The sequence below is a fragment of the Lentinus tigrinus genome (genome assembly GCF_003813185.1).
Source record: "Lentinus tigrinus ALCF2SS1-7 unplaced genomic scaffold L226scaffold_16, whole genome shotgun sequence".
NCBI lineage: Eukaryota > Fungi > Basidiomycota > Agaricomycetes > Polyporales > Polyporaceae > Lentinus > Lentinus tigrinus.
The window spans coordinates 166909-183941 of NW_027137925.1; the positions used below are offsets into that span (position 1 = coordinate 166909).

Here is a 17033-nt window from a genome sequence, read left to right on the forward strand (position 1 = left end):
CCACTGCCGTCCCCTGCGCTGCAAGAGCGTGAAGAAACGCGACGAGGTGAGCCCAACGGCTCATCTCGTCGTCCTCTTCTCAACCCCGCGATGCCACAGGGTGGCCAACAGTGACGAGGCGAGCTTTGAGCTCGCCTCGCTGCCTCCGTCTCCTTCCTCAACCCCGCTGCCGTCCCCTGCACTGCAAGAGTGCCCAGAAACCCAGGATGGTCACGCTGCTTAAACAGCGGCCACAACCACAGCGAGCAGTGCTCGGTAGCACGTCTCGCTGTGGTTGTTCTCACTGTTTGGGTGCTACACCAGGGTCTTTTGGGCTTTGGGCGGGGCGCGTTTTGGGCGGGGCGCATTTTGGGTGGGGCGCGTTTTGGGCGGGGCGCGTTTTGGGCGGGGCGCGTTTTGGGCGGGGCGCGTTTTGGGCGGGGCGCGTTTTGGGCGGGGCGCGTTTTGGGCGCCTCACGTTTTGGGCGCCTCGTAGCCTGCCCCCGCCAACAGGCATTGTCACAAAATGCCACAGCTGTGGCTCGTATTTGTGTCATGTCCATTGTATCATGGTACTGACATTTGTCTCTGCCAGAAACCACATAGACGGACAAAATTCAGCCACTGCAAAAAATTGCCAGGCTTGCCTGCAGCTAGTACACCGTCCCTACAAAACCGGCTTGCACACCACGGCCATGGCTCGTATCTGTGTTGGGCTTGTTGCATCATGTTACTGACATTCTTCTCTGGCAGAAAAACCCTCTGCGACCAAAAATCGGTGACTGCAAAAAAATCGACACGTACTTCATGTTGCCCACCCATGTTGTTGCCTGAATATACACAATAGACATACAGCAGGCGTGCTCAGCCATGTACACTATTCATCCACATGTTGCACCCAGGACGGCCCATAATCTCTTCACACAGTTCATATGCAGTGATCCACACCTTTCGCCGTACAGCCATGACTCGCGACGCTGTGTCCTCTGTGGCCACGAGGCGAATATTCAGCTCCTGCACCTCAAACGGTGAAAGAGGGCACCCAGGTGCATCACAGACTACTTGAGACAGCTGGCCTGGCTGTGCCGAGGTACTGGGGGCGAAAGGGTTGTCGGCCTGCCATTCATCTTCATTGTTGTCCAACATATGCTCCATGATAGCGTTGTTGTCAGCAACTTCCCAGTCGACACCATACTGGCTGATATCGCCAACCTCCTCCGAGAGATCAGGCTCTGGTGGCTGGTCAAAGAGACCCCGTGCACCATCCTCAGGGAAGCTGAAGAAGAACATGTCACGTGGGCTGCGGTTTGGACCATCTGTATAAGTAACCAAAATATGTAAGGATTGGTCTGCGTGCACTAGCCAGGCCAAACTGCTGTTGAGACTAACCTTTGACCTGGAGGACATGGTTATTCCACATATGGACCCACTCAGCTGCATCTTGATTGATTGCACCAAGAAAGAGGTGGTGAAGGAGCCATATATGGGCTGGGTTATTTGGGGAGAGGCGGTGGTTGGTCTCGAGATCGGTGAAGAAGTTCTTCCACTTCTGTCCAAACCCATGTGTGACATCATACCAAAGATGCTCGATGCGGGTATTGTGAACACTCCTAGGATGATGTCAGAGAGGTGCTACATAACCCACAGTTCACATACCTTCCCCAAATATATGAACCCCGTCCACTGCCACGGTACTCCTCCATCCATTGAGCGACCAGGACATTCTCACCTCCATGATCACCACGTACACGGCTCGGAACACCATTGGCACGCACACCATCGAGAAAGACAGCGAGAACAGTGTCGGCACGGTTGTTGTTGCTAACACGCATTGATGTAACCATGCGTGAATGGCCATCAATGAAAGCATGTATGATGAGCTTCCAGTGAATGAGACCTGACAAAGAGGAACATGAATAGAAGCATTATATATATATATATCACTGACTTACCATGTTGGCCATCATGGTGCCATAAAGAGTTCGCCCCAGCAACCTTGTACTTTCTGCGGTGAATACGCCGGACACCGAAGATGCCAGATACACCATGAACCCGCATGAACGACTCCCGCAGATGCTTACGAGGCACCTTGTGTCCCATGGCAACCAGGCGCCCCTTCAGCATTTCACGGCCAAGCCATGGAAAGATCTGCAGGCTCTCCGCAACAATACGGTCAAGTTCGGTGTCGGAGAGGGTGGAGACAGGAGCAGTACTAGACTGGTGTATGCGAGAAGTGGAACCATCTGGGTTCTGCACCTCCTGGAAGACAGGTACACCAGGCTCCCGTAGACCATACTCGACTGCACGGCGGGAGACAGTATGTGCAGACCAGCCAAGAACAGGAGCCAGGCCAGTAGGCCCCCACATGTCCATGGCGAACGCAAGGAATTGTGGGTCGCATTCCTTCCTAGGACGGCCCCGACGCCCCGTCCGAGCCTCCCAGCTCACAATGACAGAAGCTGCATCTGCAGTGTCACCAGATGCATGGCACACATCATCTAGCATTTGGACCATGCCCGAAATGCTAGCGACAAAGAGAGCATACTTGTCAGGGGGAAAAAGGCCATGGTGCTGTAAATTCATGGGTCACAAGGATTTATTGAGGCAACTGCACAAACATACCAGTTCTGCTGACTGCTGTAACTCAAGCACTTCAGCCCAGACTCTCTCCAACTGTGCGACATTGCCGATCTGTGTATGCAGGGCTGTGAAGACCCATTTCTGAACGACGAGAAATGCAGAGCGGATGTGGGCGAGTCTTTCAAGGTCACCAAGGGTAGTCATGGGAGATGATAGGCTGGTTGCAACGTATGACAGGTAGCTTCTATACAGGAAAGTGTGTTGCAGCAAGAGACCTCTGTAGGCGAAGTATGTGCTCGCGAACTTCGGGCGCTTACATGGTGGCTGTGCACACCCTGGGAATCCCTGGGAATCCCAGGGATTCCCTGGGCCAGAAATATTTATTGGCCGATCAATGCATATTTTCCTTAGAACAGTGTCCTCAGGATTCCTTAGGATACCTAAGAAGGCACTATCACTATAATTATTGTTGACCTGGGGAATCCAGAGGATTCCCGAGGTACTAACAGAATGTAAAGCAAGTGCGAGTAGGCCATTCCCGGATTTTCCTGAATTTTCCCTCGGGATCCCTCAGGATCCTTCGGGAGCCTTGGGGATCCCTTGGGATCTGGCAGGATCTCTCAGGATCCTTCAGGATCCTGCAGGATCTCTCAGGAAACATGAAAAAATCGGTATTTTTAGCTGGGACGGCCACTTATAGTTTTGATCGGACAAATTTGTGTGACATATCATTAGAATCCCACGGTTCGTGCCTACAACAAGCAGGTACCCACGGGTTTACCTAGCCATACCCGCATCCTTGAAAACCCGTGGGAAACAGGTACTTACACCCGCGAATGTACTTACCCATGGGTATTCCCACGGATTTATCCTTGGGTACCCACGGGTTTTGCTAACTCGTGAAGGTCCCTAGCGTCGACAGATGCGCGGCGATCGCAGCTCTATGTCTCGGTTACACAATACCGACCGGCATGGGACAACGCAAGATTCGGTTAACCTCGTGTGATATAGCCCGAAGTGCTCTCTGGTAGAAAAAGACGGAGAGACTGCTCCTTGAAGTTCGCTTAGGGCAGCTCCGGTGGCGCCGGGCCTCCGGGCCTGCTTTTGGGACCACTCATCCTATGGCCCCACTGGCATCGATCTTGTACAATTGCCGTATTTGGGTGTATATTCTTACACTGACATCTGCCATACTGGTATCTTTCAATCATAATACGCTGTGTGATTCGATAAGTACAGTAAAGAGAATAGATATCCGAAACCGATCGCAGTCATACCATGGAACATTCACCGTCACCGTGACGTACTGAGTATATCGCCCTTCCTCGATCAACGAGTCATGACCGTCCGTACAGACGGACCAACAACGGAAGCTGCGCGCCTTTCGCGCGCTCCGATTCTACGCACGGACGCTGCAGGAACAGACCCAGCGGCTTGATCTCTTCTTTGGGCACCGCGCTCTCGAACTCGAAGTTGCGGACGAGGGTGAACACGAGCGCCTTCATCCTGCATCATAACCAGTCAGTTCATGTGGGACACTGTAAAGAGTTGAAGGAGCAGACGTACTCAGTAAGAGAGAATCGGTAGCCGATGCACGCGTGCGGGCCACCGAGGAAGGTGAGAAGGTGGCTCCAGACCCCGGGTATGTTGGCGATCGCCTCAGGAGGGCTTTCCCAGCGTTCGGGCCTATTCGCGTTCAAAGTTCACTTCAGTCTGACATCCCCATAGGGCACATCACCTCGGTTGTTGACTGCAGACGTACCTGAACTCGGTAGCGTCCTCGCCCCAAAGCACCTTCAATCTCTGCACTGCCACGATGGGAATATGCACCCTCGTATCCTTGACAAGCGGGATCTCAGTGAGCAAGTTCCCGTTCTTGTCCCTGATGGGCTCAGAGAGCGGGATAACGTCGTCCTTCTGAGCGACACGAGCCGTGATAACCACGGGCGAGTGGAGACGGAGCGTCTCGCGAACAACATAGTCCAGGTAGGTGAGCGAGTTAAGGTCTTCCGTGGAGGGCATATCGGTCGGAATAGACAGAAGCTCCTTACGTAGCTTCTCCTGGATGGAAGGGTTCTGCGTGAGCGCGTTCAGACACCATGTCGTTGCCGTGCTTGTGGTCTCATGGCCAGCAACAAGGAAAGTAGGGACCTCTGAAAAAGCGATTGGGTCAGCAAGGGTGCTACGCTACCGGGGAGACACAGGCACACGCACGGGCGATCACTTCCTCGTCGGTCAGCCGCTGACTATCGGGAATGTCCGTGGCCATGTTCGCCTTGATGAGGAGCGTCAAGAGGTCGCGGCCTAGCAAGTCCTTCTTCTCGATGCCGCCTGCGCTCTTCTCGTGCAGAATGCCCGCCTTCTTCTCCTGTAGAAGTTTCATACCGATACGCTGCATGGTTGCCTTGGCATCATCGATGTGCTTAGCTTGAGGGTTCTGTACGTCATGAACGTCAGCACTCTTGCGCGACGTAAGAGTCTAGTCAAGAGGACTCACGAAGAGCCTCTCGAACCTCGGGAATAACACTCCGATGATACCCAGGAGGTTCATCGGCGGGGGCCGCTTGAAGATGGCATCGAATGCGCGGTTGAGCTCGTTTGGCGGCTTATCCGGGTTGAGCGCGTCGAACTCGTAGCTGAACCCCGCGAGGCCGATCACGTCGAGCGTCATCTTGCTCAGGCCCTCAATCACGTTCACGGTGTTGCCCTGCGAGACGATCTGGGCGTTCCAGTAGTCACAGAGCTGTGACGTGGCCCGAGGGGTTATGGCGAGTCAGTGCTGGTCTAGTATGGGAGAGGAGGGGAGAATCGAAACACGCACACCGTTGGCTTTCTCGAGGAAGATCTCGGTCAGCTCGCGAACTTGTGCCGGGCCGAAAGCTGGGTTCTGAGGGCGGCAGAGTGGGTGTCAATATGGCATATGCGAAGGCCTGGAGCATCAGCGCCCTACCATGATGTGCCTCTGTACGGAGGCGTGAGTCATGAGCCTACATCAGTGAAAGAAGAATGGTAGCACACCTGCTGTTTGTGTCTAGCGCCTGCCGTGGCAACACGTCAGCATCAACGGCTTCGAGTGAACTTGGCAGAGAAGTAGCTCCGACCTTCTGTGACCAGCACACCTGTACAGGGGGTAAGTCATCATCTCATCGCACATGAGCATCACTCACCATCTCCAAGGAGACGCGCCAGCATTGCGCGAGCCTCATCAGCCTTGTAGTAGTCCATGGAATGGCTGATGACATGATTGATCACCCGGAGGTCCGTCGTAAAGAGTCGGGGCTCCTGAAGAGGAATTGCATGAGCATACACGTTCATGTTACTCGGAATGTTCGCCTTGCCATGAGTGGTCCCCAAACGCGGAATGACCGCCCGTACTGTGCGATCCACTCCTGTGTGAGTTGAGTGTGGTCTGCGCCGAGCTGCTTCAAGTTGCCGAACAAAAAGCTGTTGCTGGAAGGGCCTTGGAGACGGTTGACTGTCGAGAAGTACCGAGGTACGAGTTTTCGCAGCTTCTTGACGATGAATACCAAGAACATGCCCGATAGGAGCACGAGTGCGCCCCCAACGAAGGGATTCGAAGACAGGAGCATCGCCATAGTGACTGCGAAGAGACGAGCGAACGTATGGTATGGCTGTGTGGGTATTAGTCAATGACTCGGTGGCTACAGGGCGGCGAGGAGGGCATACCTGGACGTTGTACTGGGGTAAGATATACGTGCGATGTCGTGGCAGACGCGAAGCACCGAGCGGGTTGATGATATGGCTGTTCCAACTGCACCGCCACAACTGCGGCGGTCCGGATATGTCGGGACTCTTCCGTGGCCGAGTGGGACGACTTCATAGCCGCCTACGCCAGCCCAAATGGTGCCAGCATTGGCAAGACTCTCGCGGTCGTATACCATCCGTGTTTGCATTAAGAATACGGGGACCTTGGGTGAGTCCAACGTTCTGCGCGGATACAACAACTCCCGGGCTCGACGACCCTTCCTGAGAACGGATACAGGAGTCCACTGTACCGGATGCTATACTGGAAAGCGTGTTTAGGCCGAATGGTCGAGTCCTTTCGCATCATTTACCAGTTTCCGGACCTTGATGCAACCCAGCTGACGTCTTCTCCCGGCATGCACCCTCCTAGACGCACACAATACAGTTACTGCTGTTGGATCAAATTCTGTCGACTCTTGAGAATATAGAGGCGAAAAGGGCACGTCCGGATGACGTGGTGGGCGCCGATGGTAAATGGTACCTGTGAGTGAAGCCGAAGATCATCCCGGTGCATGAAGGGCGCGTGCCGGCGTTCTGTAGGACGTACGACAGACACCGGAACGCTGGTTGACAACTTTCATAGTTATCCGGCACTGCAACTACGTCGGCGGATTCACGAAGCTTGGCTACAACCGCCCAGGTCAGGCCCACGCTCATCGGGGCGCATGCGAACTGGTAGAATAGAGTACGAGTCGCTCGCGCTAGATGGGAGACGGCTCGGACTACACAGCAGAGTGAGTCCTAATGACCTGCCATGCCCCTACTTCATCATCTTCATCATGTGGATGCCAGCCTGAGACAACCGGCCGTTCAGACTCCTCGTCGCGCAGCGACGGAAGGTCCGGATTGATGAAAGCTCCCAGAGACCTCGTCCGAGGGGAAAGTTGTGAATTGGACCAACGCAGAAGCATAGACCAGCATGGAAGTATACCTGTTTGCAAAGAACAAGAGGGCTCCAGCCCACTTGGCAGTTCAGAAGTGAGCGACCACGTGATAGAGGCTTCATAGAAGAAGAGAATTGCGACGAAAGGATCAGTATTGTCGTCCTTGAAGGTCGAGCTTGTGACATCGAAGCCTCGAAAACACGCACCCGAGACTGCTACATGAGAATGCACGATGTCAGCGGAAGTGTACGAGACGAGAGGGATACGCGACCTTACAAGGAGTTGAATGGATCCACAACTGCTGCTGCATCGGCGTCTGCATCGGAGGACATACTGGTGCCCGATAGATCTCGACCCGCCCGCAGCGGAGAACGATGAATTAACCTCATGGCGCCCCCGTATATCCAGCACGGCGATGTGTGAACTTCTGCTGACTCACGGTATCTCGCCCGAACTCCGTCGTCTGGAATATGACTTCAGCTCCCGATGAATATGCATCTCCTTGAACACAGCCAGACGGATAGCAGTTGCACATAATGGGGTCATAAACGGAATGTCCTATTTGCATGTACACAATACTTAGCAATGCGACTGAACAGAGCTCAGTGGGGTGACCTCACCAACTATCATCACTACCAGCTCGAATGCCGCTGCGCCACGTGGTCCGAATTTCTGGTCATACTAGCCATCGCAACGTCAGCGTATCAGACGTCGCTGGCCAGCGCACGTCTTCCCATGCTATATAGCTGATGAGATATCGGGGCAGCCATCCCTGCAGTGGAGAGCAGCCTCAGGTAGCTTCCGCTTCGAGCGCATATGTCGGGCGAACTCCGGACTACCCGACCACGCGAGGCTATCCCCAGTCGTACTTGCCAGCTGCGTCGGCTCTCTATCCAGCTGCATTCTTGTCATCAGAGTTGGGGTGAGGGCAACGGGGTTCTCTTTCTGATACCACCACTTGTCAGATATGGAATGCAATCCGGAGACTGCGTCGCGTAGCTTTCAGAGGGTTGTGGGAGCGACAGACGTGTCATCGTGTCATGAAGAGCATATTGACGACGGGATGGTCTGTAACTGTGCGATAATGTCTATGACTTGGACGTAAGTACGAATCTCCTGTAGCTTTCGGCTTTTCACGTTCACATACCACATTGGTCTCCCCACAAGTAGCACGGATGTTTGCCAACGTTTGACTTTGTGATCCTTGTCGAGTTCGATACTACTTGAATAGAATCTGGTATGGGCATAGACGCAAGTGGGTAGCCGTGACCCACGCACGAAATTGCTTGACGAATCACTGGTGGGTCTAACCGCATAGTTGCGCGGTTGAAGGAGAAAAATGTCCGACGCAAGTCGGGATATTCATAACTCGCGCTAGGTCATACAGGACACTAAAAGGCCACAAGGCATCTCATCAGAACTGTAGGACAAGGGCGATGAGCGTGTTGAGACCAAATAGAGATCGTATTGACGTACCGTCGATACACCGTAACCTGATGCCACACCCAACAATATCTTTGCACCCTTCCCATCCTCCAGGTCGAAAAAATGATCAGGAAAGCAACCACGTCCCGGCGACGTCGTTCATGCGGAGTAAGTAGCATCGTAAGGGCCCCAAAAGTCGGTATTGCGTGCCAATATTGACCCAAGGAAATGCTCTTCAACCCGGAGCTATTGTGCGACGTACCGGCGGGTCTGCGATTGTTGGCCAGTGGTTAAGCTCAAGATAGTCTTCGTGAAGCTGGCGCTGCAGGTGAATGCAGTGCATGGCGATAAGCTGGACGTTGAGCGGTGGAGGTCGAGGATGGGAGTCAAGAAGGCCCGCGGCGGTGCGGTGCGGGTCCGCCGCGCGGCTCAGCGTCCGAAGGCTTGTTCGCGACTCTCATGTCACTTTCTACATCCACACGCTCGCATACGACAAGCATTATTCTTACGCAGATAAGCAAGACAGGAGGAACAACGAGCAATGTCCGAGTCGGCTGTGAATGGCGTAACGCAGTCGAAGGTGGACGAGGAGCAAGCTCGCCGGGCGAAGCGGGCGGCTTTGAAGGACTTGAATATCACCAGGCTGGTCAGGGTACGTGCTATGTGCATCCTGGTTCTTTACAAGTTGACGATGGTTGGCCGTATGTAGAACCCTCCAAAGCCCTTGACTCTTAGCTGAAGAGGCATACTGGGCTGATCAAGCGTATGCGGCAATCTCTGGGCATCGAGAACCGCGACCAAATCATCAAAGACATCGACTCGCTCACTCTTGAAAAGTACGTGGACGAGATTGTTGGTGCTGTGGCGGAAGGCGTTTTGAGATGCAAGACGGAGAAGGATGTCTGGAGTGCGGTCGAAGTGCGTCAACTGCCTCTTCGCGTCTTAATACTTGCTGAATATATGCGTCCTATGATAGGTGATTTCTGCACTCCATCGCCGCTTCGCCAAGACCTTTACCCCTGCCATCGTATCTTCGCTCACTGCTGCGCTCGCCCCGCCTTCGCGCGCGGCGCTCGCCGCACTGACCCCGGAGCAACGTGAGAAGGAAGATTCTGCGCGTGTGGCGCGTCAGCGTCCCGTTCTGCGTGTATGTGCTGAGCTCGCACTTGTGGGGATCATCAGGGATGGCCCAGACAGGAGTGGTGGAGAGTGGGTCATGAAGACGGTTCGGGATCTGGTAAGTGGCTGGATTGTACCGCTGAGCGAGTCGTTGATATCTTGGTGCAAGTTGTCCAACGATCCTTCGCTCTCCTCTTTGCCTCTACTCCTGGTCTTCCTCAAGTCCTACTCTCGCCCGTACCTCGGTATCGTGCCCCCGTCATCCTCCAAGCAAATCTCTGCCAATGCGGAACCTGGTACCCTATCTGAGAATGCGACCGCAGAGGCCGCGCAGACAAACGGCGCCAATGGCGCGTTCCCCACGCTCTTCAACGAGAGCGAGGAGCTCGTGGAGAAGGAGATCCGGGACAGGTTCAAGAAGATGTGCGAAGGCTACTTCGACAACGTAGCAAAGAAGCTCGTGATCGAGCACAACGTAAGCCGCGCGTCTTGTTACAACGATCATCCTATGATTGGTACTGAAGGACCTGGCAGCGCTTGCAAGAGCAAGACAGGAGGAACCATGAAGCATACATCCGCTCAGGCGAAATTTTCGAGGATCGTCAACAGGCGTACGAGAAGATGACGAAGAACTACGAGAAACTCCTCGCGAGCTGCCAGAGGTGCGTTTGCTGATCGTGTGTTGCGCGCTGTGTGCTGAACGTATTGAAGTCTGTCGGAGCAACTGTATCTGCCTATGCCCACGCTCAAGACGGCGTCGCAGAAGTCGGAATCCATTCAAATCGGCATGAGCTCTGGGTCGAGTCTCCTTGGCGGAGAGTCTGATGAATTGACGGGCGCCGGAGGCAAATGGGAGGACGAAGAGGAGCGCCGGTTCTACGAGGAGATTCCGGACCTCAAGGACTATGTCCCACGGAGTGTACTCGGGCTCGAAGGAGACGGAGATGAAGAGAAGGACGATGGAAAGGAGAAAGAAAGGCAGGAGAAGGAGCGCGTTGAAGAGGAGGTGCGGAAGCTTGAGGAAGAGCTGGCGGAGATGAAGATCGATACGGACGGAGGTGTCACAATCAACGGGAAAGGAGAGGAGGTCGTGGACGACGCGGATGAGTTGGTGTCTTCGAGGTTACGTTCCGGCTCGTTCGCAGTGCTGACGATCACCCAAGTGTTCCAACCCCAACCCCTGGCACGCCTAAGGAGTCGCCCTCGACCACCCCCCAGATGGCCCCGCAAGGCCCATCTCAACTGCTCACTGCTTTGCTCGCACGTCTACCAGATGCGACAAACCGGACGATCATCGACCAGGCCGCTGTTGATTTCGCGTTCCTGAACTCCAAGGCGGCGAGGAAGAGACTTGTGAAATTCATGACCCAGATACCCAAGAACCGCACGGACTTGTTGCCTCACTACTCCCGTCTAATCGCCATCCTGAATCGTTATATGCCGGACATCGGAAATGACATCGTGGCTGCTGTATGTAGATGCCCCCTTCTCGGCTTCGCGCATGTGGCTGACTCAATTTACAGTTGGACGACGAGTTCCGGTACCTGCAGCGGAAGAAGAACGTCGTGAAGGAACTCTCGGAAGTCCGCATGCGCAACATCACGTTCCTCTCGAATCTCACTAAGTTCCGCGTGGTTCCGCCTCATGTCATCTTGCACATGTTCAAGGTCTGCCTGGATGACTTCTCTGGGACGAATGTCGAGAACCTTGCGATGCTCCTGGAGGGATGCGGTCGGTTCTTGCTGAGGAGCGAAGAGACGCGGGAGCCGTTCAGCAAGATGATCGAGCTGATGCGCAGGAAGCAGAGCATGCAGCATTTCGACCAGCGACAGCTGTTGTTGCTTGAGAACGCGTACTATCAGGTGAGTCAACAGCATGGAGGACTTCGCTCAGAAAGTGATCCCTGATACGTTCCATAGTGCAATCCACCGGAACGGGCTGCCCGCCAAGTGAAGGAGCGTACACCGATGGAACTCTTCATTCGCCATCTGATCTACGACGTCTTGACCAAGAAGACGATCGACAAGGTGCTCAAGCTCCTCCGCAAACTCGACTGGACGGACCCGGTCGTCCTTCACACTCTCCACAAGGTGTTCACAAAACCGTGGAAGCTCAAGTTTGGCCATATCTCCCTCCTCGCGATGCTCACATACGACCTGCAACGATATCACCCCGCGTTCTCCATCGGAGTCGTCGATCAAGTGCTTGAGGACATCCGTAGAGGCCTCGAGACTAACGTCTACAGCATGAACCAGAGACGTGTCGCTACTATCAAGTTGCTGGGAGAGCTGTACATCTACCGGATGTTCTCGAGCGGAATCATCTTCGACACCTTCTGGACGTTGGTTACCTTTGGGCACCGTGAGCACCTTCCTATTGGGATCATGGAGTGTATGCTAACATCCTTTGTAGCTGAGGGCCGACCCATGCCCGGTCAGCCGTCCCCCATTGATATGCCTGACGACTTCTTCCGCATCCGTCTCGTCTGCGTGTTGCTCGATACAGTCGGGATGTGCTTCGACCGCGGTTCCCAGTTGAAGAAGCTTGACAACTTCCTGACGTTCTTCCAGCTCTACGCACACTGCAAGGAGCCCTTGCCTATGGATGTCGAGTTCATGCTGAGCGACTCGTTCGAAGCCGTGAGACCGAAGATGGTGTTGTTCAAGAACTTTGAAGAGGCTGCCGTCGCTGTCGACGAGATGTTCAGCGTGGCGCTTCAGAACGCCGGAAGTAAGTCTCATTCATACAGATTTTTGTTGCAACTGAACGCTCATGCCATTTGCCGTAGTCCCAACTGTTGATGGCGATGCAGGCGAAGATAGTGGGGAGGAAAGCGGCGGCGAGGATGATGATGAAGAGAAGGAGCGCGGTGTAGACGAAGACGAGGAGGACGAACAAACCCAGTTGGATTCACCCGTACGTTCACACTACATCGCTATCAGCCGTTCTACTAAGCACATATCCAGATTGATGAGCGTGCACCGTCGCCGGAAGCCGTTCTCCTCAAGTCCTCGTCCACCCACGAGAACCTCGGTCCTACTGAGGATGACGACGCAGAGTTCGCCAAAGAGCTTGCTAAGCTCGTCACCGATACGTCTGGAGACGCACGTAAGGTCGACAAGAAGACTGCGCTGGCGCTTTGGGACACGGCCCTTCCTCCCCCGGTCGTGCGGAAGAAGAGGAACGAAGACGTCGACGAGGACGGTGGAGGAGGTGCCGAGAGCGCCAAAGATCCTGGCGTCATGAACTTCACGCTCTTCACGAAGCGGGGCAACAAGCAGCAGGCGAGCATCATTCCTCCGTGTCATCGGGGCGTCACTGACTATAAATCCCGATAGACCCGCCAGATCGCCATTCCGGCGGAGTCGGCCCTTGCTGTCCAGACTCGCACGGCTCAGATGCAAGACAAGGTCGAACAGCAGCACCTCAAGCGACTGGTGCTCAACTACGAGCAACGCGAGGAAGCCGAAGAGCTCAAAGGTGGGAGGAGGCAACATATGGAAGCTGGGCATCGCTGACGTTTGTCTCTGCAGCACTCGAAGAGCGCCGCCGGCAGGGACCTATCAAGATACGACTTGCGGGCTAGCACCTCTTCCAGCGACAACTCTGCACTAGGACAACAGAAGACACTCTTCTGGATTGCGCTCTTCCCCGCGAGGGAGCATTGCTGCTCCCTCATCCCTCCTCAGCCTAGTGTGCGATGACGTCGAAGGTCGGATTCTTGACTGCTGACTGCGATGACTCCTCCCGACATGACACAGTGTTCAGCAGGCCAGAATGCACCCATGCCTACGACTGGGCGAGTTCCGCGAGCCGCCCGCTCCGACATGGACGATGGTACAGGTGCGACCGCCGCGGGTTCCCGTTATGCCGCGCGGTCGGCGCTACACCGTTGTCCTTCCCCCCGGGTTTGCAATGGACCGTTTGAATCAGCTCAAGGACTAGTGTCTTGTATGGAAATTGGGATCGGCTGCTATGTACACTGCTGTCATGCTATCAAATGCGAATGCAACAAATTTTACTACCGCGTACTCGGAGGTCCTTCATCGGGACTCGGGGTGCCGAGCGATGGTCGCTCGTTTTGCATGCAAACCATCAGGAAAAAAAAACATGTCTGCATGTTATGGGGGAATTTTATTGCATCCCGGCGGTCTTGTAGGACATACAAAACAATCATTCCTGCCGTGGAGAGGGTCCGAGCGGATGTTCTTCGTGTTAGCGCGCGTGGGCGTCTCGCGTTGCCGAGCGGCGTTTGCGTGGGTCTCCGAACTTCAACCACCTGCCAGCATCTTCTCAGTCTTCTGCACTCTTCGTTGCGGCGTCGAGCAGCCGATATGTGGGTGAGATAACAACTGCGGAGAGTTTGAGTCGGTCTTGGAATCAGTGGGTTTCCACTCAACCTTCGGAGACTGCGCGAGGATAAGTCGATGCGCCTGGCTGCGCCCTTGACAGTGTTCGATTATCGGTCTCAAATGATAACGGTCGCGCTTGAAGATGAAGTCATAGAATCACCGCCTGAATGTATCTCAGTTTCTTTCCAGGTGCGTCAATCTGTGCTAGCAGTATAGTCTCCGGACGCTCTCAAACCTATACTGTATACATGCCCTACACCGGGGGCAATTCCCCATGTATCTAGGCGGCAAATTGAAGACAAACCTTAGTTATTGGCCATATATGTCTGGCATGTGCCCGCTAGATACATCGTGATTATATTTGAAATATAATTGTTGTATGAATACGGTATATCTGGCTGTTTATCCAGCCATATATCCAGGAGATATAATTGAACTATGAATAGCCTGTATCTGATCGGTATATTGTGAACACATTCTTTGTATAACCAGTGTTTGTCTCCCATATCCTGACAGGAAATATTGTGAACAAATGCTGGAGTTATACAAAATATTTCCATGATTTGTCGCTCACATAACAAGTGACTATATGTTGGACAAACTCTGGTTGTACATGTAATATGATCACAATGTAACAGACATATATCGTAGGTATAAATGTTGGACAAATGGTGGTCAATTGTGTATACATATCTACTATTTGACTGGCATATATCTGCTTGATACAACTTGGATGCGTGCCTGTTACACATGAGATACATTTCAGATGTGGTCATGGTGTAACTCCAATATGTCTAGCATAAGAATCTACCACTACTACTACTACCAACTACTACCAACTGCTACTAACTACTACTACCATTGAGTACCACCAACTACTACCTTCTGCACTACTAAGCAACCAAATACCACTACATGACAATGAACTACTACTACCTGGACATCATGATAGAAAGGAAGAAAAGTCAGGAACAAAAGCAAACAAAACCGAACACCCACAAGCAGGCACCCGACCAGAGGGAAAAAAATACAAGAAGACGCAGGCCAGAAATAGAACCCCCACTAGGCAAAACGCGAAAACATCCAACGGGGACCGATCGAACCACGTCAAGGGAGTTCGACGTGCAAAATAAATACGAGAACAGCCTATCATGATGTCCAGGTAGTAGTAGTTCATTGTCATGTAGTGGTATTTGGTTGCTTAGTAGTGCAGAAGGTAGTAGTTGGTGGTACTCAATGGTAGTAGTAGTTAGTAGCAGTTGGTAGTAGTTGGTAGTAGTAGTAGTGGTAGATTCTTATGCTAGACATATTGGAGTTACACCATGACCACATCTGAAATGTATCTCATGTGTAACAGGCACGCATCCAAGTTGTATCAAGCAGATATATGCCAGTCAAATAGTAGATATGTATACACAATTGACCACCATTTGTCCAACATTTATACCTACGATATATGTCTGTTACATTGTGATCATATTACATGTACAACCAGAGTTTGTCCAACATATAGTCACTTGTTATGTGAGCGACAAATCATGGAAATATTTTGTATAACTCCAGCATTTGTTCACAATATTTCCTGTCAGGATATGGGAGACAAACACTGGTTATACAAAGAATGTGTTCACAATATACCGATCAGATACAGGCTATTCATAGTTCAATTATATCTCCTGGATATATGGCTGGATAAACAGCCAGATATACCGTATTCATACAACAATTATATTTCAAATATAATCATGATGTATCTAGCGGGCACATGCCAGACATATATGGCCAATAACTAAGGTTTGTCTTCAATTTGCCGCCTAGATACATGGGGAATTGCCCCCGGTGCTATGAAAGGTCGTGACTGGGTAAGTACTTGTAAGTCCCTTTGAATTCCAGCCAACTAGTCGGCATCTCCATCCACGGGCCGTGTTCCCGTGGATAGAGATGCCGACTAGGTTTTGAGAATGTCTATAGCGACATGGACAAGAATGCGAATTGTGCACGAGTTGACTTGGGGTGGAGTCAACATTGGAAGAGGTCTCCGCTTCGAGTGCTCTCTCTCTAATGGAGTCTGGCTACATGTGGCGTTCCTCTATGGAAGACCAGCTGGTCCAAATGTCGGGATGACGATGGCCCCTGTGGGAGGACGATGGTCATGGGGATCTCACCATGACTCGAAGCCTTCCTGCATCAGTAATTCCGGATTTATCTGAACGTCACGGTCTGGCGCGCGGGCGCTTAATGGCTTCGACCTCGACCGCAACCGTGTTTGCTTCGTGGCTCACTCGCATCGCCATCTCTGATCCTCAAACTCTGGAGAACATGCTGCTTGGCCCTATAAAGCTGCATAACGACATCAGATTTCGATTTTTGCAAGAATATCGAGCCGTAGTGGCACAACAGTGAGAACCGGTCTCGAGGCTATTCCCCCACACCATGACGAAACCGTGGAGATTTTGAGGCAGCCGGAGGGTCTGTGGAGGGGGAGGAAGGTCTAGGGACCGTTCGGACCGGGGTAAGTTGCATTATGACGATATTCAGACAATGTCTGACGGGCTCAACGTCTGAACGTCTGAACGCATCTGAACACGTCTGAAACGTCTGCATCAGACGTTTCAGACGCGTTCAGATGCGTTCAGAAAAATTTGAAATTACTGATGCTGTATCCAGACAAGGCTTTCGGCGAGGGGCCGTACATACCATAAGTCCGTTGCGTCAACCAGCAAGCCAGGACCTCTCAGGGGAAAGAACAGGGAACAAGATGCACCTACTGTCATGGACCCGGCAGAGCTTCTGTCCCGCATTCGCGGCCTCCGAGAGGTCTCCTGAGGTGGCAAGAACTGTATCATCCCTTGCACGAACCCTTGAACCTAAACCTCTTCAATGTGAACAAAATCCTCTCTTATACTGCGTATCAGAGTTCAGTGGCGCT

General features: G+C 52.9%; 3 protein-coding genes across 3 annotated transcripts; 1 reads left to right on the plus strand and 2 right to left on the minus strand.

Moving 5' to 3' along the window:
• Positions 1-843: 843 nt before the first annotated feature.
• On the minus strand, positions 844-1682 carry L226DRAFT_464762 (uncharacterized protein; the record flags this gene model as incomplete). Its single annotated transcript, XM_067675883.1, has 3 exons — positions 844-1295; positions 1369-1589; positions 1636-1682. The coding sequence occupies 3 exons, from the start codon at positions 1680-1682 to the stop codon at positions 844-846; spliced, it is 720 nt and encodes a 239-aa protein (XP_067534278.1).
• Positions 1683-3711: 2029 nt separating this feature from the next.
• On the minus strand, positions 3712-6285 carry L226DRAFT_488376 (cytochrome P450). Its single transcript, XM_067677235.1, has 12 exons — positions 6247-6285; positions 5898-6191; positions 5727-5841; positions 5661-5678; positions 5578-5597; positions 5510-5521; positions 5381-5446; positions 5057-5302; positions 4774-4996; positions 4322-4712; positions 4126-4245; positions 3712-4065 (listed from the first exon to the last, which is right to left on the minus strand). Exons 2-12 carry the CDS (start codon positions 6153-6155, stop codon positions 3897-3899), a joined length of 1638 nt encoding a protein of 545 aa, XP_067534279.1. The 5' UTR covers positions 6156-6191; positions 6247-6285; the 3' UTR covers positions 3712-3896.
• Positions 6286-9174: 2889 nt separating this feature from the next.
• Positions 9175-13338, plus strand: L226DRAFT_523817 (transcription factor; the record flags this gene model as incomplete). The annotated part of the gene is made up of 14 exons (XM_067678847.1): positions 9175-9285; positions 9369-9551; positions 9610-9870; positions 9922-10227; positions 10287-10414; positions 10464-10874; positions 10916-11222; positions 11276-11614; positions 11672-12113; positions 12165-12482; positions 12541-12668; positions 12719-13066; positions 13091-13232; positions 13286-13338. The coding sequence occupies 14 exons, from the start codon at positions 9175-9177 to the stop codon at positions 13336-13338; spliced, it is 3477 nt and encodes a 1158-aa protein (XP_067534280.1).
• Between the last annotated feature and the right edge of the window lie 3695 nt (positions 13339-17033).

Coding starts and splice junctions, on each gene's coding strand:
- L226DRAFT_488376 (XM_067677235.1), bottom strand. CDS start 6,155: ATGGCGATGCTCCTGTCTTCGAATCCCTTCGTTGGGGGCGCACTCGTG. Junction 4,713..4,773: donor CGACGAGGAAGTGATCGCCC/GTGCGTGTGCCT, acceptor TCGCTTTTTCAG/AGGTCCCTACTTTCCTTGTT. Junction 4,246..4,321: donor GAGGACGCTACCGAGTTCAG/GTACGTCTGCAG, acceptor GAACGCGAATAG/GCCCGAACGCTGGGAAAGCC.